Source organism: Phyllopteryx taeniolatus, chromosome 1, assembly GCF_024500385.1.
Source record: "Phyllopteryx taeniolatus isolate TA_2022b chromosome 1, UOR_Ptae_1.2, whole genome shotgun sequence".
Lineage (NCBI taxonomy): Eukaryota > Metazoa > Chordata > Actinopteri > Syngnathiformes > Syngnathidae > Phyllopteryx > Phyllopteryx taeniolatus.
This window is the reverse complement of record NC_084502.1, coordinates 37,242,778-37,268,968: the sequence shown is the minus strand read 5'-3', so window position 1 is coordinate 37,268,968 and position 26,191 is coordinate 37,242,778. Positions and strand designations below refer to the sequence as shown.

The following is a 26,191-nucleotide window of genomic DNA, read 5'->3' as shown; positions in this document are numbered from 1 at the left end:
ACAAACCCTCCACCACGATAAGGTGATGGCTCAAGGAGGGGCACTTAATGATATTCTTATTTCAAATGACTGAAGTATTGAACATATCAATATCAATATTCTGATTTGAGAATCAATTGCAGAGCATACAGATCTAGATATTTCTGTATCGATCATCACAACCACTAGCAAGAGTTTGAATAAGAAATAGAGTAGTCGAGAGACAGACAGAGAGAGAGAGAGAGAGAGAGAGAGGGGGTGTGTCTTAGTGATTTTGAGAATAACAAAGTAATACACACAAGGAGGCAGGCACGTGCACACATAGGCACCAGGTGGTGCTCAAGCTCCTGCCCTTTTGCCCTGAACCAAAAAAGTGCCCTTTTTAGTGCAGCCCTTTTTTTCTTCAGTCATCAATATTTGAAAGAAAAATTACCGCCTCTGTCACCAATTTTACCCAGTGTTTTGAAATCTGACAAGCATTTATTTTTAGTCCTTGGAAGAATTGTACATACTGTATGCTCCCGCCTTGACCCCAGTCCCCCTCTTTCTCCTTCCCAAAAAAAAACCCCCATCATTTGAACAGGGTGTGTTGACTTTTATATCCAATGTAGCCTCCATTTACCTCCTGTGTTAATAGTTGTATTATTGACTGTGTTGATTGTGTTAACAGAAATAAATGCATAAGTTAAATACAGACCACTGTTTTTTTCTTAATTGTATGGATATATTTTAAGATGGGTGCACTTTTATCGGCTAGAGCACCTTCCCCCAAAAATGTCAGTGCATGTGCCTGCAAGGAGGCTTCGAAGAGACCATACATTTCTATTTATATTATGGTCTGGTGGCATTGGCGTTTCTCACTCATTTTGGAGGGTTCTCAAGCACCCCTAGTACCACTAAATTCAGACGGACGATTCTAGGACCAAAGGTTTAGGGGTGCTGAGCTCACAGCCAGGCAAGATAACTTTCACAGTTTTGTACATTTGAATGCAATACCTATGAAACAGAAGCATAACACTTTTTGGGAAAGTGTGAATAAGCAATCAAATCGGATAAAATTTATTTAAATGTTGCGCCAGAGAAAAAGAAGAATGTTTTATCTAAAATATATTTTGTAACCCTCCTAATTTCTGGAGGAAGAAAACTCATTTTTATACAGAAGCACCTGTACATACACATTAACATTATGGAGTAAACCAGCCCCCTATATTGAGTACTACAAATGAGAAAAATGGGCCGTGGACTTTGATATGAAATGCAATACACAGCATTAAAACAAATTGAAATGAATAGAATTTCGTGAATATTTTGAATACTAATATATAAAAGCTCTCTGTGTTCCTATGTCTGTGTTCCAGTTATAATGTTAATGGGCATCCAGTCAGCTTGTTCGTAGCATCCAGTCAGCTTGTTCGTTGCTGTCTATGACCAACTTGGATTTCCTGGGGAAAAAAAAAACTCCTACCTCACATAAACAGTGAGCTACGATTAAATGCAGCAAAAATGAGCAATGGTAATGATAAGAGTCTTTCGGTATTGAGAGGTAGAAGTTAAGAAATGTTCCACATATCGTGGTTTAAGGTAATTTACTGACAGCACAACTGTGTATAAATGGAAGGCAGCATATGGCTTTTGTGTAGATTGTGGGCTCAGAGACCATGCCGGGAGAAGTGGGAGGGATTGGGTGGAATAATCTATTGTTGTTGCAAGGGGGGTTCTGTATTTTTGTTATTTAAATATTGCAGTTCAATCAAGTATTGTACAGTTATTCACTTTTCTAGCTTGTTTTAAAAGGACATGCTGAAAAAAAAATAATAATTATAATGAAACATTGTCTCAAATTTTAGGGGTGCTGGGACTGGTGGTATGGTCTGAGGGGCAGACCAAACTTAACATTGGCAGCAGGGAACCATATCTTTTTAGACCAAAAGAAAAAAAAAACAATGTTCGGAAAATTGTACAGATAATAACACTCAGAACATTTCGCTGCTAATTTAAGCCTCCCTGTTTTAAAGCTGCAGTGTGTAATTATTATTTTTTGGGTTATAAATAGGTCCTTTTCACCCATGCAACTACTAGACGAGATGACACAATGTTGATTAAGCCTATCAGCTCCTTTGTCGGTGTATTTTTCAGTATTTTCTTTTCTACATTTCGTGTTAACCGGGAACATTCCCGCGCTCCGTGCTTATTGGCTCACCGAAAAAGATGAACCGGAAATGACGCATTTAACCCAGCAATGGTCAGAGCACGACCCCTTGTGTCCCTTTTGTAAAAAGCTAACTGAACATATTACTTTGGGTTTGCGTTTGCAGGACTCTCCTCTGAAGGCGGTGCAGATGCTGTGGGTGAACCTCATCATGGACACGTTTGCCTCTTTGGCTCTGGCTACTGAGCCCCCCACTGAGGCGCTTTTGCTACGGAAACCCTACGGTCGCAACAACCCGCTCATTTCCCTCACCATGATGAAAAACATTCTGGGCCATGGAGTGTACCAACTGGTCATCATCTTCACCCTGCTTTTCATTGGTGCGCACACATGTACAGAAAGCACAAAGGAGGTGTCTTCTACGTAACGTTTATCGTGAGATACAGTGCTTAACATACAGTATTTATTAGTCCACCTGTCATAAAGTCACCATCAAGCAACATGAAGTGCTTTAATTTGGACTCTTTCAGTTTCAATGAGCTCTTGATGTTTTTATGTTTTGAGCAGGAATGAGGAATTTCAAACTGAATTCACCTTTAATACTGTTTTAAATCATTACGAGTCAGCTTTATTCTGTAAAGCAATTAACTAGACTTAATTTGACATCTTAATCAGGAATAATGATGCGCTTTACTATTTTAATTTTTGCAAAACAGTCAACTTTAAGATTCATGGATACCAGTGCTAATTTTATTTTAAGCATTAAAGAGCTGAAAGTTGGGTTAAAGAGCTTCTACATAGTAGAATTTCATTTCAGTTTCAATTAAATTTCCATTTCAGCAACATCAAACAATTTTGGTTATTACCAATGCTGTTAATTTTGTATCATAAACCTTCCAATGGGTTGCAGACTAATAAATGCGTGAAGCACTGTACATGATTAGCATGTTTGCTTATATCAATTTATTTTTCACCCTGGGTATTTATCCTGGTGTTGCTCCTGCGTTCATCCTAGTCAACTCAGCAGGCTATCATCTCTTCTCCTTCTCTTCCCTCACCTGCTGCCAGGCGAGCGCATGTTCAACATCGACAGCGGCCGCAACGCTCCGCTCCACTCGCCTCCATCGGAGCACTACACCATCATCTTCAACACCTTTGTCCTCATGCAGCTGTTCAATGAGATCAACGCACGTAAGATCCATGGGGAGAGAAACGTCTTTGATGGCATATTTTCCAACCCCATCTTCTGCTCCATTGTTCTGGGGACCTTCGCAGTACAGGTAAGACGAAGAACGTTTTTTTGCATTTGTCTTGTGGAGGATATAAGGCGTTGTATATAACATGATTACTCCAGGAGGTTTGGTAGAAGTAGATAGATGCCTTCAAAGGAGAATATTCTGATTGTTTCAAAGAAGACGTGATTGCTTATCAGTGGCATTGAGAAATGGACAAACATGATGCACTGACCACTTAGTTAAACCTACCTAACACATCCATTTTCTAAGCTGGACGAGAAGTGGACTGGTTACCAGGGAACATATAGGCAAAAAAGTATTCACACTCACATTTACACCTATAGACAATTTAGAATCTTCAGTAAGCCTAACAGACATGTTTCTGTAATGTGGGTGGAAGCAGCAGGAGTAGTACCCAGAGAAAACCCACACAAGCACGGGAAGAATGTGCAAACGCCACACAGGAAGGCCGGAGCTGTGATTGGAACTCTGAACCTCAAAATTTCAGGCAGAGAGTCCTAGAGTCAGTCATCCATTCATTTAAAAGCATCCAACTAAAACACAGCTCCGCAGATCAACACCACTTGTTGCAAGGTGGAATTTATCAGTCGTTAGTGTCCCAAAACCCAGGGAATGCTGCACATGTACAAGAAAAGAAAACAGGGATAATTAGAGTCACTGATGGTGTAGTGGTACACTCACCTGACTTTGGTGCAGGCAGCGTGGGTTCAGTTCCCACTCAGTGATGGTGTGAATGTGAGTGCGAATGGTTGTCCATGTCTATATGTGCCCTGCGACTGACTGGCGACCAGTTCAGGGTATAGTCCGCCTTTCGCCCGAAATCAGCTGGGATAGGCTCCAGCGTCCCGCGACCCTAACCAGGATAAGCGGTGTTGAAAATGGATGGATGGATGGCATAATTAGCAGGAAAACCTTCAGACAAGGTCTGAAGGTGTCCATTTTAAGCACCCACTTAAGTTACCATTTTATGACCAGTAAATGGCTAACTCAGGTTTGTCATAGGTGTGTATGCAGTTCACATCAACCTTAATTTTGGCTTCGTGTGCATGGTGAAGAAAATAAATATTGCAAAGTGCACCATAATGACAAGTGTGCTTATCAATAAACCATACTGAGCAGCACAGCCAGCATGCATGCATTATTTAAAAAGGTTTGAGGACAACTGTTTTAAAAAGTGTTTCAACTAGGTAATTAAATAGAGAGGGACAGTACCACACTGGAATATTGTGAGTACACAGAAAAGAGCAGCCGAGCAGCCAAAGCAGTGCTTCGGTGCTTATTGGCTCTCCAGGGGAACCAAGAAATGAAAGAGAGAGGAGGGAGATGGCGGTGATTTCAGGTGTGACACTGTTGCAGGATTTTGAGAGAGATCTCAGCGCGGTAGACAGAAGGAGGCTTGAGAGCGGTAGCGTAAGATGCAGCTCTTTGTAGAAAGTTATCATGATCTAATTTGGCGGACGCTTTTCTGTCAACAAGATTGTGTGTCTCTTGTCGTTGCATCAATGCTAAGAATCTAATAGAGTTACAGGGTGTCCAATTAATGCAGCTGAAGGTCATATCAGAACATGTTTGCTACGATCAAGACATTGTTTTGTTTGCGCTACCATCACAGCTTTCAAATGGTGTTGATCAATGCGAAACACACAGCGATCCCAGCAACAGTCATCTGCCACGTTTTGTTTTATTTCACATTTGATTGAAATATGTGGGTAAAATTCAATGCTGATCCCTGCTTGACTGAGGGATAGGAGTCTGTCTTGTCATATCAAGCCATTATCACTCAAGCAGTGAAATCCTCTTATTCCCAGTGCATTAAATTTTTACACACACTTGTGTCTTGAGCATGTGTACTTTCTCCCAAAGATAGATTGATTGATTTTAATATTAATTTGAACATCCAACAAAGATGTTCGGTTGTACTTTATTGAAGTATTTAACAATGTACTCACGTTATTTTTTGATCAATCCTCATCCACAAATCCATCAAAGTCCTCATCTTCTGTATCCAAAATGAACAGCTGGGCAAGTTCTCCAACAAACACGCCAGGTTTCCTCTCGTCATTGTCATAGTCAGTCTCGTTGCCGGGGGGCTGTTCAGCAATGATGCCGGCTTTCGCGAAAGGTCGGACAACAGTCAAAGCAGATACCTTATCCCAAGCATCCACAATCCATTCACATACGGTGGCGTAACTCGCCCGGCGTTGCCGCCCAGTCTTAGTTGCACTTGGTTTTTCACAGCGGCTGTGAGATGGGCACGCATGGAGTCACAGATCAACAGTGACGGTGACGCGTGGAAAAAAACATCCGGTCTCTTTACGTACACGTCACTCAGCCACGCTCTTATTTTCTCCTCGTCCATCCAGCCTTTTTGATTGGCCTTAACGATGACTTCGGCTGGAAACTTTTCTTTAAGCAGCGTCTTCCTCTTAAAAATCACCGTAGGTGGCAGTTTCCTTCTTCTCCACAGTGTGGTTCACCGGGATGTTGAAAGTGAGCGGCACCTCGTCTATGTCGGTGATGTGGTTGGGCTGGATGTGTTTGTTGGCAATCTTTTTACTGCAGTAGGAGCGGAAGATGGCCAGCTTTTCCTTGTAGTCCGCCGGAAGTTGCTGCGCCACGGTAGTCCTTGCCCGGATGGATAGATGGCGCCGTTTCATAAAACGAAAGCACCAAGACTTCTGTCTCCTTGAAAATGTTAAATTTTCATTTCTTCTGCAAGCGTTATTGCCCTCAGTCGAATGGTGACTGTAGAGACGCTTCTCCCGGCTGTTCTTTGCTCATTAATCCATTGCTCGAGTTGGTCTTCCAACTCGGGCCACCTCGCCTTGTTTCCGCAGAAACTCAGCTTCGTCTTTTTGACTTGGCAAAGCTCGTTTTCTTGCTTCCTCCACTTGTGAACCATGGATCGTTGATCTTGAATTCTCTCGCGGCTGCTCGATTCCCATGTTCCTCCGCATAACTGATAGCTTGCAGTTTAAACTGTGCTTCGTAAGCGTGTCTCTTCGTAGGTGCCATTCTCGGGGGTCCTTAGCCAAACCGGTGCACATCTCCTTCACACGAACCCTTCCCCCTTTACTTCCGCATGCTGTTCTCAGTCACGTCTGCCTTCCTCTATATAAGCAGCGTGTCGGCAGGAAATGCTCCCAGTCAGTCAAGCGGAGCGCTCATTAAAGTCACACAACAACATTTACAGATTTTGGAACTCTGTGCACACATAAGGCGTGCCACACTATAAGGCGCCCCGCCCCGTCCATTTCGGAGAAAATTTAAGACTTTTAAGTGCGCCTTATGGTCGTGAAAATACAGTACTTACTTTTTCGTGCCTTTTTTCCCCCAAATAAATAAAAACCTGATTTAGAAATTGATTTTATATTTACTTGGGTTTTCTTTGAGAGAAAATAAAATTGGTGTTATGACATGAAACATGTAAGTGTAATCTGGAAAAAATCATCAGAAATTAGGAAGAGGGCAAATACTTTCACTCTGCACTGTATACACACTAAAACTGCAAGATTTTCCAAAAATGTTCACATTCTCACTTAAATGATCTAAATATTTTAAATATTAGTTTGTTTCACTTTTTCCCTCATTTTTTCATTCTTACATTGAGTTGGAATAAAAAGGCATTTTGTCTGTTAGAATATGATGGAACACAGTCAAAGAAAAGTGTGCAGCATGTATTTTTCAAGAAATTCAATAAATATATACCAACAGGTAACCAGATTTGGACATGGCACATAAACAATTCAAGCGGAAAAAGCAAAATGTGTTGTGTCACATACGTGTGCATATTGAACATTTGTGACTCTTTGTAAAATTGGCTATAAAAACTCTATTTGAATATGTTGTCTGAATTTTGATAAATGTTTTTTTCCACGTGAAGCCTATTTAATTTTGTTTGCCGAGGATGTCATAGGGTTACTCAGATATTCATATTTCAAATGATGTAAAAATGTTTGGAATGCCGTGTACTGCATATCCCGAGAAGCGCACGTGTGTTGCATTCCCACTCCCAGAGTGTTAATGCAACAGTGCCGTGTGTTATGTTCATAGTCATTTCTCATTTGTGTGTGTCTCTCTCTCTCTCTCTCTCTCGCTCTGCTGCAGATTGTGATTGTGCAATGGGGTGGCAAGCCATTCAGTTGTGCTCCACTCAACATGGAGCAGTGGCTCTGGTGTCTGTTTGTTGGAGTTGGAGAGCTGCTTTGGGGTCAGGTGAGAACCTCTTCAGCTTGTTGAGTCTAAACATGCTGGTTTAATGAGAGCTGTTTATGTGGAATTTTCACCTGAGATGACGCTAACCCACACCAATACTGGATGACGTCGTCCCACTTGCAAAATTTACCGCCGACTGTAGTGAAAATGTACCCAACCTGACGTCCAGGTGATCGCCACTGTCCCGACGGCGCGGCTGCCGTGCCTGAAGGAAGCGGGTCTCGGTCTGGAGCCTGGAGAGGAGGAAGGGGAAGAGCTTGCAGAAGATGAAGAAGAGATCGACTGTGCCGAAAGAGAGCTGCGTCGAGGACAGATCCTCTGGTTCCGAGGCCTCAACCGCATACAGACTCAGGTACAGTCTGAGTGACAAGACTTTCTGTTGTTTGTTCTCTCAGTGCTGTGCTTTTTACATCCTAATTTGTGCTTCTCTTCAACACAGCCAACATTATGCTCTGACTTTCATTATGATTCTCTTAGAGGTGGTGCTTTGTAACATGAGATAGGCGTGTGTGTGCGCGTGCATGTGAGTGTGAGTGTGTACGTGTGTGTGGATACGCTCTCTTTTCGTGACTAGCGCCAATCCAGCACCTGCTTGAAGAAACTCTATGAAAGGGCAGGCTGGACCCACTTTTGGTACTTTTGTGGACCGGCATACCTGCAGTGCATATGATATCATATGATAGGATTTGATATTCGCAAAATAGTGGCTCCCGAAAGTAACTGTAATGATCATCTTTATGCTGATGACCCAATTTTATATTGCATAGCTGACACTGCTCCACAGGCAGTAGAAAGCTTGCGACTCTCCTTTAATCATTTTCAGAAAGCGCTCGTTGCTCTCAAGTTTGTCCTTAATGGAAGCAAAACGAAAGGCATCTTGTTCTCAAAGGCTGAAGTCCCTAACCTTGATAATGTTTTTATCTCTTCATCTAATGGTTCTATCACTAAGAGAGTTTCAGTGTACAAATACCTAGGTGTAGTGCTTGATAATAAATGTTCCTTGCAATGAATTCCATATCGACACACTTGTCACCAAATTACGCCACAAAATTGGTTTCCTCTGTTTTGTAGGAAGAGAATTGTTGAAGCCATGTTTTTATCTGTTCTGGACCAGGGTGACGTATTCTACAGACATACTGTACCTCTGTTACTGCCGTCAGAGCTTTAGATTCCGTTTACCACTCAGCTCTCAGGTTCATCTCTGGTGCGAGCTACACTACTCATCATTGCTCTCTCTATCAGTTGGTTGGTTGGCCCTCTCTCTCCATTAGATGTAAGATACACTGGCTATTATTTATTTTTAAAGCTCTAACCTGTAAACAGACCTGGTGTGGGCGTCACCATAGCTGACTTCAATCCTGTCCAATCGAAGCGGCTTCTTTCTTCCCCTTTAAAAGCGGCGCATGGAGACATCTCTATATGCGGAAGCGGACGCAGTGATCCATGCGTGACTGGAGAATTGAACGTTAGCGGTACCTTTATTAAATACAGAATGACTTGGTGAAAAATAGAGCCTGTGTGTGTGTGTGCGTGCGCGTGTGTGTGTGTGAAAGACAGCAAAAGGGCATCAGCATAGGCACCAATGCTGACCACAGGCAGTGTTCTAGAGGAGGAAACTGCTCAAGTGCATGTCTGCAGTATGTGGAAAAGGGTGGGCAACACACACACGCACACACACACACACCTCGAGAGGGTTCCGCACTCAGGCTGCTACCTCCCTGCTCTCACTGAGTGCCGCTGTTTTATCTCTGTCCTGCAGATGGAGGTAGTGAGCACATTCAAGCGAAGTGGCTCGTTTCAGGGAGCGGTGAGAAGGCGCTCCTCCGTGCTCAGTCAGCTCCACGACGTAAACACTATATCTACCCCCTCTCACGTAGCTCTCTCCACCGCAACAGCCAATACCAGCCCAGCCCCAGGGAGTGAGTCCTCCGAAAGCATGCACACACAGTCTTACATACACACACACACAAACATGCACGGCACGTGGACTTGCAATATTTTACTATCTATAGTTGTGCCCCCCTCCAGCACTCCCACTGCTCATGCGTGTACAGCGTATCCTATATTCTTTTCTCTTATTCTCCCTTTTAAACAGCACCCGGTCCTGACCAGCTGTGCAATTCTGGTCTGATCTGGTCTGGTCCTAATCCAGGTCTGGTCCAAGTCCAGAGTGTGTTTGGTTTTATTGTTCAGTGTTGAGTGTGGTGCAGGAGGGTTCTCACTCTTTGCTTTCTGTGTCAAGAGTCCTGCCACAGGACGACTCACGTTTTAGGCAATAACCTATCAAATGCAGTTGAAAGTTGAGATATCATGAATTCTGGCTGGAGGTAAGCATCAAATTTCACAGAGCAAAGGACAGCTCCTGCTGCACCACCTCTTATTTACTGTGTGTCAATGACGTCAAGCCGGGTTACTGTGTTTAACGCCTGCTCTTAATGTACCAGAGTCGAACAAAATAAGCATGACACCGTTCTGAGACGACTGCCCAAAATACTTTATAAGCTGTAAACCTTCGAGTATAAAAGCCCTAAAATACACTGCTGTTGCCTAACTCTCTAACTGGCCAAGTTCCCTTTTCAGCTTTTTTTTCCTCCTTCTTCTGCTCCTCTCACCTTTGTTCAGCATGTTGTGGATTGATTATTTCGATAACACTACTTCCAGCTTCAACATCTCACGTTTGCCTCTCATCCTGAGCTCTCCAAAAAGTTTCTCTCCCTGCCCCGTTTGTTTGTTAACTCTCTCTCTCTCTCTCTCTCTCTCTCTCTCTCTCTCTCGTTCTCCAATGTGGCCCTTGATTTTCTCTTTGCTGTATGTTGTTTTTTTTCCTTAAGATATTACAGGTTTTCTGTTTGCTCAAAGTACCCATAAAGACTGTGAAATGTACTGCTTGTCTATAAGTAGAGTTGTTATCTATTGTACCAGATCTGAATACAGGCTGTTGTCTAGCACAATAAGATTTCTTTAGATTTTCTCATCCCTTTTACCTGTTCCTCCTTTCTTTTGTCATTTCCCTTGCCCTTGATTTCGTCCATTTTTGTCATCGTCCCATCTCCTGTGCAGAGTAGCACCACTCACCTCATGTTTCCTCTTGATTTCTCTGTATGTCAGTTCGGCGAGTGTGTGCGTGTGTGTGTGTGTATGTGTGTGCGTGTATGTGCGCGCATGCCCATGCTGACCTACCGAGAGCCGCCACTGAAATCTCTTGTGTGTTTCTCAGTCTGTGTGTGAGAAGAGACGTGTGTATGGCGATGTGTGTCCCTGTACTTTTGATGTCTTTGTGTGTCCCTGTGTGTGCATGCTTGTGCTGTCTCCTCATCGGTCTTCTCAGTTGCTTCTCTTTTCCAACCTTGTTCCTTCCCTCATGCGCTTTTACCTCCTTCATCTTGTGCTATCACCTCGAGTGATGTAGGGGGATAGGCAGATAGGCTCACTCACGTCTGCGCTAAACCGCACTGCTTTCTTGACTCTGGTCATTCTATACAAACAAAAGAACCCCTTGTTGATCTTTCAGAAAGTTTCTGTTTTTCCATCACGATTGCAGTACATCATGAAATGTATTATTTTCGCCACAGGGCCTTTAAATTTGAGCCGAAACACTGTGACTGGCTGTTAGAGGTAACATAAAGGTGTGTGTGTATACAGTGACAAAGTGTGCTGCTGCTGGTTATTTTACTTTTTTAAAAACGTAATGTCCTTCAGTAACCCTTAAAGAGCTTTTTCTGAACACCTGGCAGTAGCATGACAAAAGCTTACAGTCTCTTGGACAGACAAATGTTATGAGGGCACTGCTAGTGTCGTGGTTGATTCCTGGGAGTGTTGCATCATCTCAGATGTAAAGCTTGATATTGTCATTGGGATCCAGTGGGATTTGTGAGGCCTTAGCATTATTTTTCTATTCAGCTGTGGGATGACACCACCAAATATACAGGAGACGTTTATCGTCACTGTCTTAACCTTTATTTTTCTTTTGTTTCTCCACAATTTTAAACACTTTCCAAGTGTCTTAAGTTTGACATTCTTTGGTCAAAATATACAACAGGGTTATAGTTTTGACTTTTTCATTAGAGTTAGTTTTTTGGGTTGTTTTGACTTTTATTTTCAAATTGAGTTGAAATGAGTTTTCAGAGCAGATTTTTTTTGGTTTTCGTAGTTTTTAATGTCAGGTTCGGGCTTTCACCGTGTTGGAAGGCAAGTCAAAACCTGGACGACCCAAGTGCAGGGAAGCAGGGAGGCCAGACAGGAGTGCAGGAATTACAAAAAATACATTTACAAATCGACGAGACAATGAGGAACACGTGGACAAGATGCGAGTGGCTGGAGGGAGCTGATTGGATGACACAGGATAGAGGATTGACAAGAACAGATGGACACAATAACTAAATGAGCACACAAGATATGAACAACATGGGAAGCAGGAAAACATGAAACATAACTAAACATAATCGAAACTAAAACACAGACCATGACATTTTATTTTTTTCAAAATATGCTTCATTTTTTGTTGTTTTATTTGTTTCAGAGTTAGTTTGAGTTTTTTTTGTTATACACAGAGAATAAAACAAGTGAAGTGTGAGATGAATAAAAAGGTCACAATAAGTATTGTGTCATTAAAAACACAACAAAAATAAACATTTTTAAAATGTATTAACTTACTAACAGATGAACAACCATTCACAAATCAAATACAGGTACTGTATAAAAGTCCGCAGAAATTGAAGATCAATAAGTGCAGTGCATAATACTGCTTCTAAGGTTACAGTAGATGCATCAGCACATACAGTAAAACCATTCATGGTATGGCCGTTTTTAAAAAAATAGTTTTTATATGTGTAAGTTACGTAGACTTCTGTCCATTATTGTAAAAAAACAAACAAAACAAATCCAAGGGCAAATTTATGGTTTCCTTCCCTTGCTGCTAAATTACAAACTTCTCAAGTGGACTTTCAGATTTGTGGCTGTTATTTTCCTTGAGAAGTATTCCACACATATCACCCTCTTCCACTACAAGCAACTTGCCATGATTTGTGACAGTCATAGTCTAGATAGATAGATGGAAAACGCTAGTGGTTCACTTAGCTGAAACTACCCGCTTCTACTATGTACTATTTGTTCACATGTGAACCACAAAAGGAGAGCACTTGTTATCTAGTGTCACATTTTAGCCTGAGTAGAATGACAAAATAAGGGGAGCCATATCAAATCCATCGACCAGTGGCGAGCACCAGGGCTACTGCATTGGACCGCCTTTTTATTGGCTGCTGTCCAATGACGTCACTTCTCGTCGACACACAGTAAAAGACCTACAATTCCCAAACGACTGTTCCTTGTTCCATACGGCCGAACCAAAATAAATACTGGTACACCTAAAATCAACCCAGAAAGCTCTTGAATAAATTGCATTGACAAAAAAAAAAAAAAAAAGTATGTTTTTGCGATACTTATAGTTTTTGTTAGTCCTGTAAAGGTAAAATGTAGTTTCAGTTACTTATCGTTTTTTGTAAAAACATTACAATTTTCTTTTTTTTATGTACGATTTTTTTTTTTTCAATTTTAGTTTTTGTTATTTCATTTGATTTCGTTAACTATAATAACCTTGATATAAAATCATCAACATCGACTTCTCACACTCTGATTAAAATTATTCGGTTGGGGGGGCTTCAGTCTCATGCAAATGCAGAGTATGATGCTTTTATTATCAAGACGACAGTGTTGCCAATATAGCAAATTTGCGGCTACATTTAATGACTTTCCCGACCCCACTAGCGACGCTCTTTAAACATTTTTTTTAAAAAGAATCATGCGCAATAATTATAGCAACCTTGTTGTTTTTGGAGATATCTTGAGACTCTTGGGACCTGATTTACTAAGCTCCCAAAAAGCGGGTGCTAAATTGTACGTTGACTCTAAACTGATTGTGTGGGCTTTTGGTAGGTGTGTTTCGTATGATTTATTCAGATTGCAGCCCCATTGGCAACAGGTGTAAAAGTGGTGGAAACAGCCCTTGTTTTTCCGTTTTAGGTAGTGCTGATGGTTTCCACCATGGAAAATTTGGGAGAACAAAGTAAGTGCCAAATGAAGATTAAAGTGATGCAATTGGAATCGTCAGTGGAAAAGGCAAACTAACCCTGGATATTGCACCAACAGCGTTTGTTATGACCCCTTTTGAATCACACACTACTTCCTGTCTGAGGGAACAAGTTGCACATGAATGCAGTTGATCATTGCGCTCATTTTGGAGAAGCCAAAAACCGTGTTTTGTTTGATTGAACTCACCTCAACTGCATGGAAATTGGATGTACTGTATCTGCCCATCCTGCACAACATTGTGTTTAAAATTTGGGATAGCGTACCTAACAAACTGTTCTGGTGGAGGCCAGCGCCAATTGGCATTTGGCACAATGCACTGAAATGACCCAGATGCAAGAAAATGCACAGTTAAAAGGAGTTTTGTTAGCCCTGAGATCATTCAGAAGCTCCAATTTATAAACTATAAAATAGCTTTATAAATTAAAATGTGCCATTGTTGTAGTCTGCAGGTTGACAGGTCTCTGACGAGCCTACACGTGCATGAAAGACACAATTATGTGTGAGCACTTTAAAATTGGTTATGGACCACAGAGTGCCATGATTAATTCTGTCAGTGTACTCAGGCTCTTCAATGAAGCATACAGTATACTGTGTAAAACCAGCATAAGTCTCGACGGCGAAATCTCTGTGTGGAAAAGGGCGCTGCATCGTTGCAGCAATCTGTGCGTGAGTGGAGCATTATCACTTCTCTTGGCCCTTGTGGCAACAGTCAATGTGAGCGGGTACCCTTAGTAAATACAGAATGAGCTGGTGATAAGCGCTAGTGGCTTAAATATGTCGGCGGACCTCAATATCTGTCTGCCTGTGCCCTGATCAAATTAGCTAAAATCACGTTAGATCAGCAGCACCGAGATTTAGAAGTGGTCTCAGCAGGCGTATGTTTAGACCGACTTTCTGCCACCAAATTGTCACTCCACCAGGTGCATCTCCGAGGACACACCCTTGTTGCACCAGAACACCCAGCTTGGCGCAGACCAAATTGGCAAACATTTAAGTGAACATTTTGTGAACAGAGCCTGAGTCAGTTTTATTTTAATTTTTTAATCTAAAGTATTTGATTTATTCTTCTCCATTTCAATGCCAGTGTTCAATATTCTATAGCATTACAGGTAATTGTTCCTAAAAGGATGTACTTAATTATTATGCCCTTATACCTTTATATCAGTGGCATAGAAAAAACAATGATACTATGGTTTATCATGATAGTTGAAAATGTGAAAATATATCGTCCTAAAATATTTGCTATCATGACAGGCCTACTTGTACCAGCATTTCTGACATGTTTATTGACATTTATATACAGTATGATAGCAACCGGAGAGTTGCCGGTTCGTATCCCCGCCAGAGCGCATGTCGTCGGCAGCGGCCAAAGTGGCGAGTGGGAGTGACTTTTTTACCTGCCATGTCGGAAAGTCTCCCCATTTGGTGGGTTGGCAGGTGTTCATGTCAAGCCCTGCCTATGTCCCTAAAGTTTTTGTTTCTAGTATTTCAAAGAAGAAATAGGCACATAACAAAAGATTCAATTGGTTTTTTAAATATCCTGCTTGAATGGGTAGCCAGGCATGTTAGAGGCCCAACTATTTGTATAAAAAGTCTTTTTTTTTTTTTTTTTTTTTTAACAATATGTCCTCTTTAAGGTATCAATCATCGTGATCATCGTGTGCAATTCATCAAGAAACAAACACTTGATAAAAAATCATGTTACCTGAAGGGATGTCTCTGCCTTTGAGTACTGCTGGTGCTCATGTGTTTATTCCACTCGTGTTCTCGGCCAAGCAACCCCAGCTCTCAGACTTAAATATTTTAGATTCGACATGTCAGAAAGTGTGTGTCTTTCGTGCTTTCATCCACCTGAGCTGTGCTGGACTTTGATGATCCCCGTGGATCCAGTTTGTTTTCATTTCATATCGACCTAGTTTCATCTACCTACTTTACAACAGAGTTCAGGAAAAAAAGATTAGTCTGAGTCTGCTCTCAATTCTCCCCTCAGTTCCTTCCTTTTTTCTTGTGTTCTTGCATATTTTTGCATAGAGGAGATGTGCGCCTCCACCTTCTGTGCCAGAGACAAAAAGAGAATGATTGGAGCGAGGGCTGGTGAGGTGCTGCTAAAGAGAAAAGCACGTATATCAAAAGGACAGTACCACTCAGTTTGCTCATATAACGTGGGATTTGGGAACTATTTACTAGTAATCTACCTCACAGCTTCTCTTTGTATTTATGTTGCAGTTTCTTCCCATCAGCAGCCTCAACCTTCCAGTGCCTCTATCCATGTACTTTTAATCATGATTGTTTTTCCATCAAGCTATGCTGCAGGGAGGGATGAAGGAAAGGAGGGGAGGGAAGGGATGGATGGAGGGAAGCTGAGAAAAAGCAGTAACACAACAGTGCCCTGACCTCCAGGTCTCTCTGGTCACACTGTGGGCGATATATACTCGAATGTTTACTCTACCTACGGGGATAAAAATGAAAACAAACCAAATGCTGACAAAGTGAGAAAGTAAAATTCTGAAACCAGAATTCAGTCTGCATTAAGTGTTTTTCTACTGTCTGACAGGGTCTTTGGAAAAACAGATAAGCACTGAACCTACTGCTTGACCGTCTGTCTGTCTGCCAGTCTATCACCTATGCCAGAGTCATGTGTAGAGGTTTCTCAGAGTTTGGCCAACTGCAACATCGCCCCTATTGACTGCCTGATTGTGCAGCTTTCAAAAATACAGTCGCTGTGGCAGTTGATAGAAAGCTTTTGGCCAAACTGTCTCTACATAAGTCTCTGTCTGTCCATGCCTGTCTATATTCTTGCATTAAATTCTCTCCTTTTCTTTGAGCTCATTCTGCTTTTCCTCTGTTTGGGCTTGAGGGAAGGGTGCATGGAACGACCGCCATGGCAACGGAATGCCTTTATGCACGCCTACTCCATACGCTGCATATTGCACTTCCCAATACACTCATGGACCTCATTCTGATGTGTGTTTGTATGACAGAGAGCGAGAGACTGTGAGTGACAATGATCTGATTCAGCATGACCTGGCTGCCTGTGGACGCGTGACACAGCTGACTTTGAACCACTCACCTCCTGTTTTAAACAATCTAACCAATCACGTGCTCTTCTAAACTACTGTGATGTCTGCTTTCTGTTTTTGCAACTGTTGAATTTTTTTTTATGTCCCGCAGCAACCTTTCTCATCAGCATCATCCTGATTCCACTCTGCTCGCTACTCACTGCTGCATGACTGCAGGACATTTAGCAAATGTGTGCGTGCGTGTGTGTGTGTGTGTGTGTGTGAGTGAGTGAGTGAATGAATGTACACAGCGATGCTAACAGACTGACTCAGAACTCACATTGCGCAACTTTCCAATGCATGCTGATGCCTGAAGCTCCAAGCTCACTACATAGAAAAATTTGACTGTTCTCCATTCTGTTACAGTGGCTGCTGCATGTGTCTGTGTCTGTGTCTGTGTGTGTGTGTGAGCGTGGTCACTTGCTGATTTCTTATTTAATTCTACATTCAACTAACTCACTCTTACTGCTTTTTTTTTTTTCCATGTGTGCCTGGCATTCGGCCTCACCTGTGTGCATGCATGCTATCCAGTGTGCTACAGTGCGAGTGTATTTTATTTCCATTCAAACACACACACACACGCACACACACATCAGGTGTGTATAATGTGAGGTGTTCTCTGCTTCTGTGGTCTTTGTGGATGCTGTAAGTTTTGTCTGGTGTGTAAGAACTGACATAAGTGTTTGTCAATAGCAAACTCATTTCAAAACACCTTTTTTTTTTTGGCAGCACACAAGATCAGGTGGACTGCCTTTGTACTTGAGCGGAAGTGAATTCATTTTTAATCTAAGTTAGATGATTTTACAGCAAATAACTGCAAATGCATGAGCCTACATAAAATTCTCTGCAGCACAAGCAGCGAGCGGATCACTATGAATCCAATATGTCCCACGGTGGGATACAATAATCCGTACAGGTTGAATCAACTGGACTTCTTTTGTTTTTAAGACATCTCTTTGGGCTTTTGAACAAATGACTTCTTTCTTTGTGTCTGGTGGAGTGCCTGCAAATGTAATTCTAAGGAGGGAGTAGCTCTTAGAAAGTGTTCATATAACTCATAGTCATAAGTGACCTTAATTGGGATAAGGATGGGGGATGGATGGATGGAACGATGGCTGGATGATTGGTTGATTTATTGATCAATTTATTGATTCATTGTCATCACAATGTCCCATGAGTCCTGACCTCTGTTGGTGGCACAACGTTGTTTGGATTTGGAAGACTTCTATTCATCAATGACTGAATCCTTTGCATGTTCTCCCCGTGCCTGCGTGGGTTTTCTCCGAGTACTCCGGTTGCCTCCCACATCCCAAAAACATGGATCCTAGGTTAATTGAAGGCTCTGAAATGGCCAGTACGTATGACTGTGAGTGGGAATGGTTCTTTATGGCTGGCGACCATTTCAGGGTGTACTCCGCCTCTCGCCCAGAGTCAGCTGAGATGGGCGCCAGCACGCCCGCAACGCTAGTGAGGATAAGCAGGACGGAGAATGGATGAATGGACTCAAGTGGATAGACTCATCCTGTTGGTGCCACCTGGGAGTTACATTTGGAGACTCTCCACCAGATAGAACTGAGGAGAACTTTGATGATGAAATGTTAGTCCAGTTGCCTTTGATTCAACCTCTGTGGATTCTCATAACCTGGATATTCAAACCTGGTAGCCATCAGTTCACGACAGCATCCTGTTTCAGTCAACCAGCTGCAAGTCAGAGCGACGCTTTGTGATAGTTTCCGTCTTGGCTCTGAGTGGGATAAATTCAAAAGTCTCACTCAAAGAAATTCAATGTCTTCCTTTCTAAATAGAATCTCATTATCGCTAAAGCTGTCCTAAAGTCAAACTGTCACAAATCTCCAACTAACTGAAAAGTACTTGTTGATGGACACGGGATATATTTGGTACAGCTGTTAGGTAGGCCCCAAAAGAACTGGAACCATGAGGCCGAATTCCTTCTAATGGCTGTAGACTGAAAAAAATTGGTGTTGACATCAATCAATAAATATGAGACATGATATCGAGAGTTTAGCTTTTATTTTCAGGTATGAACATCTGGATCATGTTGAGGGTTTCACCTGTTGTTTGAATTAAACCGTTTTTCATGTGAGCTCAAGTATTGGAACAAGAGACTGACACGTTTGTTTTGTTGGCCATGTGTGTTCTAATACATTTATTATGCAAACAATAAAAAGCACTCATTATGTATGCTCAGTGTCCGCTTGGAGTGGTGCCTGTGAAGGCGTTTATGCTAGTTGACATTACTCTGTATACTAGGTGTAACCACCATAAACAAAACATAGCTGTCTATGGGTTAAAAACAATCAAGTGTGAAGCTGAGAAAAGATGGAATATCAATCAGAGCCAATGCAGAAACATTGACCATAGCCAGTAAACGATACATGGACTGCACTTATATAGTGGCGCTTTATCACAGTACCCAAAGCGCTTTACAAAGCACAACAAATTGAAATCTCCTGGAGAAGCTTGGAAGAACTGGTAGACTAAGTAACAGACATAACGGGTAGATTAAGGAAAAAAGCAGCTGTTGATGATAGTAACATTGTGAACTGAAAAAAAAGACCCCGTAATGACTTTTAGTGACAACAACTTCCAGAGGGCAGGAGTGAAGGTGTCACAAACTGTTTGTTGAAGACGTCAAAAACAAAAGGCCTGAGGCTACACCACAAGAGAAAAACCATTCATTAGCGGGAAAAATAAGCAGGCCCGTCTGGAATTGGAAAAAAAGTACACAGAAAAGCCTCAAAGGTTCGGGGACAAAGTTGTAGGATCTGAAGGGACAAAAATGCACCTTAAGAAAGTAATGAAAAGGCCGACGTTTGGAGAAAACGAGATGTGCTCATGATGCAAAACGTACATGCAAGCTTATCTGAAAGACAGTGAAGGTAATGGAGTGTCATGGCTTGCTCTTGCATGGATTCTTCGGGGACTGACTTGCTAATCTTCAATGATGATGTAACACCTGATGGCAGCAGCAAAATGAACTTAAAAGTAGTCAACAGAAACATTGTGTCTGCCAATTTAATGAAAGATGCAATCAAACTGATTCGGAGGTCCTTCATCGTGCAACAAGATAATTACAGTACATGGAGCATAAATTGTTCCTGCTGAAGAGGAGACTGAATAGAGTAAGTGCCCAAGACAAACAACTACTTCAAGAGGCTGCAATCAAAGCTAGGAAAAGCATCACAAAAGAAAAATACAAAATCCGATGATGTCAATGTGTCACAGGCTTAATGCAATTATTACAAGTAAAGGATTTGATGTCATTTCAGTCTTAACTGACTTTTTGCTCATGTAAATATACGCTGTTTTGTTCCAAATAAAACAAAGTTGTTTATCAGATGCAGATGTAAATACAAAGTTGAACTGTTAATTTCTTTCCTCATATTCATATTTTGAGGTCAAACTTCAAAGGTTTTCAGTCTCACTGTTCCAATACTTTTAGGGAGTGTAGCTTGACCAACGGTCTGAAAATAAGGATATAGTCAGTTATGTTAAACTTACTGTGTTGTCATTAAAGGTTAGCCACCTGGCCCTGAGTGCCTGTCCGTTTGTATCTGTGTGTCTTCTGGAGGAGACCAGTCGGTCTTTGAGGGTTTCCCCTGACTCTTTTTCAGTTGAGTGTCTGACTTGTTCTTCTCTTTTTTTCTTGTGGTTTCTCCCGCACTTTCCGTCTTTCTGGCAGATGCGAGTGGTGAAAGCATTCCGTAGTTCACTGTACGAGGGCCGGGAGAAACCAGAATCCCGCAACTCCATCCACAACTTCATGGCCCACCCGGAGTTCCTCATCAATGACCTCATCCACAACATCCCGCTGATTGATGACACTGATGTGGACGACGAATCAGAACTCAGCCGATATCAGCACGTGCACCCGGCCCTTCGCAAGCCGCCACCCCCCCCCACTCAGCCCCAGCCTACGGCCCGCACCCGTCCTACCCGTCCGTACCGCCAGTTTAGCCTCCCAGTGACCCAGTGCAACCGAAATAATAACAACAGCAGCAGCAGCAGCAGCACTTCATCAATTGGCCACTCCAACAAACACAACAGCAACACCGAAACCCCTAGCAAGCAAACCCCCCTTCATCACCACCATCAACACTGCAACAACCATCATAGCAGGGACCGGCTGGGGAAACCCCCAACCCCTCACTTAGCCCACCTCTACTGTGTGGAGACCACCTTATAACTGAGTGGCTCGGGGAGAAGCGGAACTGAGTCCTGGGGTGGGGAGGGAAAAACGGGAGCAGAGGAGAGAGCTTGAGGACGCACATGTGACATTTCCGTCCAGTCTCTCTTGCGACACAGGAGGGGGAAGGACAATGGTTGCCGACTCCACGTGAACATTGTCACTATCGAGCCCTTTGACCCCCCTCAAACTACCACTCCCTCCCCTTCATCCACTCGCCACCCACCCCGCCTTGACCTCACTCACTCGTCAGCCGGCCCTCCGACCGCCGATGGTGGGTTTGGAGACAGTGGGCGTCCCTGCCGTAAATCCATCTTTCAAAGGGTCATCAGACCTGGGTCATGTGGCAACGGGCCGAATCCCTTCATTCCTACTGGTGGTAATTGAGTATGGTTGCCGTGACCTCACCTGCTCTCCTGCCATGACACCACAGCCACCGTACGCAACAATTATCTGGTTTCTCATTCAAAACGTTTAACTATTCATTTTGCTTGTAATATAATTGTTGAAGCTTTAACTTCCTCATCCGTTCATTCATTTCTGAACATAATGGTGCTCATCCCTTTTCACATTGCTTCACTCGTTGTCCCTGCAGCATGATGTTATTTTTAATTTGACCTCCTATCACTCCTCCCTCTTGCTCTCAATATGCGCGTTGTCTTGTCTCTTCTGAAAAGGAAAAAAAATAATAATTCAAACAGATACCCTTCATTTAGGCCTAATAGTAAAGGAAGGAGTTATATAAATATATATACAGTACATATGTATATATTATATTATTTTTTTTATTAATAATTGGGAAGCGACAATACAGAACTTGTCATCAGTCGCCAATCCTTGAATGCTGCCCCAAATCCACATATGTTGTCTGTGTGGGATGTACACGTCTATACATAGAGTATAGCGGGCCCGTGCATATGATGAACTGTTGTATGGTTTATGTCTCAATACTGTATCCTATCTAAGGCTCTTCATTTCCTCTCCGTCCTCGTCTTGCTGTTCTTCTTCCCCCGCTTTGCTTTGGCTCACGTCCCCCTAATCTCTCTTTTTGGAATGCTTGTGAAGCATTATCCCTTTAAATGGCATCAGGTCATCATGCACAGACTATGGCCCTTTAAGACTGACCCTCACCTCAAACCTGTTCCTGCTCACATGTCATAGGGTCAACACCATCATGCACCACCAAATGAGATTGACTGATTATTGAATCATAAACACTAAATACTCATTGTTGGTTTGGCCCTAAGCCCTTACAGACCTACTACTGTATGTATAACCAATGAGAGCGTTGTTTGTCGCATAGTCGGTTCCATCAAATCAATTTCCCATCATTGGGCAGCGGTTATGTGAGCAGCTGATGGTTGAATGAGAAGATCCCTGTTCTCCTATGCTTTGCTTTTTCTTGCTTTAAAACTTGACGCAGAACACATCAAGACTAACCAGCTTCCTTATTTACAAAGGATAATACTAGGGGGCGACCTAAAGCATTTTACCCAACAACTTATTTGTCATTTTTATAGTATAATTTATGAAAGTGTGACTTTCAACAGCTCTAAAATCAGAAGCGTTACAATTGTCCCCACACCAGGCCATCTCCACCTCTTATTCTTTTTATAATAGCCAATTATTGGAGTACCTTACAAGACTTTATTATTACAAAATTTCATTTTCAAATTGTTATATTTCATTCTACTTCTTTTAAAACAATTCATCATCATCCTTAATCTTCTGCTGCTGGAAATAATGCATTTTTACTGCCTCATAGTGAGGCGTATGGGGTCCATTGTGAACTCCTGTCGAAGTTACCAAATATGGTCGCTTGCCCGATAAAGGGAGGGAAGTGAACGGACCCATACTGTCTTGTACAGTCAAACTGTTTTTATGCTACTCTACAGACAGACAACAGCACTTCGTTTTTACAGAAATATGAGCTATGTGCTTTATAATGTGTCAGATAGTTTGAATGCACACATTATGAAACGAGTGGACATATTTAGTATGTCCTTGGCTCTGGGGTCAATTGTAACACTATAGTTCTGCTACAGACATGTCGACGACTTCCAAATCGTTTTTGAAAGTGGCAATTGAATTACTGTTACGTGCTCTTGGTTTGCAATACGAAGCTTCTTTATGTGATCATGGCAACAACTTGAAACGTTTTTAAGCTTACAACACAGCTACACAAATCTTTGACAACATACATGATGGAAAGACCATGTGAGCCGGGGTCATCACATTCCACCACATTCATCACCGTGATCTTCTGTGGAACATTAAGCAAATTCCAAACAAGAGTGTCCTGCAGTATCCCATGTTGCACCACATGTGGGTAAACTGCTGACTTCATGTTGCCCCGGAGTGCAACGCAATGCAAATCACCTCCCACCCGCCAATCACCACCACCTCCTTGTCCTCCCACCTCCCAACACGTTTCTCCTGTTGACTTCCCGACCGGACCCACCACCAGAAAAAGGCAAGGGCGGATAATATGCAACTGACTGACATGTCATTACGTGTAACCCAGATTAGAACTGCAGTGTAACAGGGATGCTAACACATGCAAAAACAGAGCAGGAATACTTGTGTCCTGCTAGTTCTGTTTCAGGATGGGCGCAAGGCTCTCTGAAGAAACCCGTAACTGTACAGAACTCTTGTCTTCTTGAATGCTCATCATCATCATGGCTGCCAGCCACACCTGGATGGTAGCATTGTGTTACTCTGTCTGTTTTGAAGCATGCATTTTGGTATCATTAATGTCACTCTTTATGTGTAGGTAAATCATTTAGATTACTGTCACAACTGTGTGCTATGAACTCTCCACATTTGCTCTCTCTCATCTACACACACAACCACACCTGTTCCAGTCTAACTTTGTCTATTTCAGCGCCTCATAGCACAGCTCTGTCAGTGCTTCTCACAGTAAACAAAAAGACACGCACACCAAACATACGGAGCAAATCTACAGTGTTGTAAATTAGATGGACCAGTTCCAACCATTTCTGTCCATCTGTCCACCCATGTTACATTATGATGTTGTGAGATAGATTAACAGAAGGCAAAGCAGAATGTGAAAAAGAATATATTTATCCAAAATTAGAAATTGTACAACTGTATCAAAACTGTACAGCTCGCCCCTAATGTGCACACATGCAACTTTAATTTACAGGTACTGTGTTCCTGTTACTCTATTTTATGCTTCTTTTTTTTCCCCCCCTTTTAGTCCTGTTGCTTTTTGTAAGGAGAGGGAAAACTAAAAAGAAGCACTTGTACATTACTATGATGACTGATTTTCTCCACCGGTGCTCCCACTGATGGAAAACTTACATTGCACATTCTCTGGAGCATATTCTGAGGGCTGTGTTTTCTGTCCAGTGAACAGCCCCTGAAGTGTGCAGAGGAGCCGAGATGCTTTCAAGTCTCTTGAGACCATAGTGGAGAGACTGTAAATAAGCAGGAGAGAAATGTACCTTGTTATTATCAAAAGGACTGGACAAAATGAGGCTGGAAAACTGGAGGGTGGCACAGAGCTAGAGACTGCAGAAGTGCAATGCATTCTGTGTGTGCATTGTTTAGGCTGCTCTTTTAGATCTGCCGCAAGTATTTACGGCCCGGGGAGACATTTAGGCTTTCACATTATTCATTATCCATACTGTTGTAAATTTGGGGTGTGAACTGGTCCCCCTTCTTACACAATGCAGAGCTGTTCTGCAGACAGAAAATGCAGCCTGAACTGTGCTGAAATAAAAAAGACCAAAAAAAACAAACAAAAACAAAGAATATTGAGTATATTAAAAAAGTACCTGCCTGTTATTTAAGCTAATAAATATCTATATATATGAGGAAAAACACCTGTATACTGTAGACAAACTGTATGAAAATCTAAGATAATTTATCGGGAATTAAGTCCAACACCTTTTGTCTGTATGAAAGAAAAAAAAACTAAGTATTCTACAATAATAACTTTGACAAGTCTGTGTGATTTTGTGTTGTTTGTTCATGCTGATTCTGACTGCCATTAATTCCTATTGGCCCAAAATATACAAAGCTCCCAACATTCAGGGACTGGGTAGGTTTAAAATGGATTACTGTTCCATCCAAATTTAATGACTTCTATGCCTTCTCATCACTATTAGATTGCGCATTTATGTTGTAAATTGAGAATTTCAGGATAACCCACACTAAGGATTGAGTATTTTTCCTGGGTACGAGATAAGGTTGCTAAGTTGCATTCCAAAGACAAATTCTGTGTTTCCTCACTGGAGATGTTTTCACAATCACCTGCTTGTTGCTGCCTGTTTGTGAGACTTGCGGCCTTCATTTTGTCTTCAGTAAGTGGCTCCAGGTGCTGATTCTGGGCTCTAATTTAGCAACTTCATGTAGGACCCTCTTTCAAAATGTATGTGCGATATGGACATAATTTTTCTTCCAGATATTATTGGTCTTGCAGATATTACTGGTTATTGGTGTAATTTTCCTTAGAAAAGCATAAAGAACACAGGACGGCTGGAGCTAGGATTTGAATCCAGACATTTTCGAACTGTGAGGCAAATGTGCAAACCACTCTTTCACCATGCTGCCTAGTTATAAACAGACTAATGCAAATACCCTAATAACATGTTGATGAAATTCCTTGATATTTTACAGTGATTTTGAATTTTCTAATGCCAGTGCAGTGCAAAGTAGGGGTAAAGAACATTTGTAACCCTCTTTTTTTGCCACCACTCCAGTCAGCAAAGAAACTGGGAGCATAGTGGTAGTGCCGCTGGCTTTCATGAAGACGGCACAGGGTCGTCCCCCAGTCCAGCGCCCCAACACTCTGCCACTGTAGCTCCCACGAGAAGCAGATGCTGGGGCATTTCTAGACCCTGTGGTGGTACCAGGCAAGAGGGCCCTGCAGGTCCCCTCCAAAAATACATGAAGGTGCCATCATCATCATGTCCTGATGTTTCTCAAGGTTCCCCTCATAACCTGAGGTTCATATTGCTATCCACAACCAGTTTATTTTCATACTCTCTGACCAGCACGGACGTATAAAGATATCACCTTGTTGCTCCAAAGAGCGTTACAGCCCGGCGACGGCAGCAGACGGGTGAGTCGAAAGTCCATTGTAAATTAGCCGATTGGAAAACAAGATGCCCCGCAATAAACAACTTATCGATCAGTCGACTTCAAGCTTTAAACATCTATATGGTGTAATAAACTCAACTCGTTGACAAATTGGTTCAACCCCTAATAGTCG

The 26,191-nt window shown here is 42.2% G+C and overlaps 1 protein-coding gene across 9 annotated transcripts in view; it reads left to right on the top strand.

The window, feature by feature from the left end:
* atp2b3b (ATPase plasma membrane Ca2+ transporting 3b) overlaps nucleotides 1-24,924 on the top strand; it is a 69,937-nt gene extending 45,013 nt beyond the window's left edge. For 5 of the 9 annotated variants that reach the window (XM_061793020.1, XM_061793013.1, XM_061793028.1 and 2 more), the window contains 5 exons: nucleotides 2,295-2,508; nucleotides 3,197-3,408; nucleotides 7,492-7,599; nucleotides 7,769-7,951; nucleotides 20,449-24,924. In XM_061793020.1, the coding sequence (XP_061649004.1) occupies nucleotides 2,295-2,508; nucleotides 3,197-3,408; nucleotides 7,492-7,599; nucleotides 7,769-7,951; nucleotides 20,449-20,952 (1,221 nt within the window). In that variant the 3' untranslated portion in view covers nucleotides 20,953-24,924. Of the gene's footprint in view, nucleotides 1-2,294; nucleotides 2,509-3,196; nucleotides 3,409-7,491; nucleotides 7,600-7,768; nucleotides 7,952-9,358; nucleotides 9,519-9,694; nucleotides 9,752-20,448 lie in introns of all 9 variants that reach the window. The other 4 variants (XM_061793056.1, XM_061793064.1, XM_061793083.1 and 1 more) reach the window with 3 other exon arrangements.
* The last annotated feature ends 1,267 nt before the right edge of the window (nucleotides 24,925-26,191 follow it).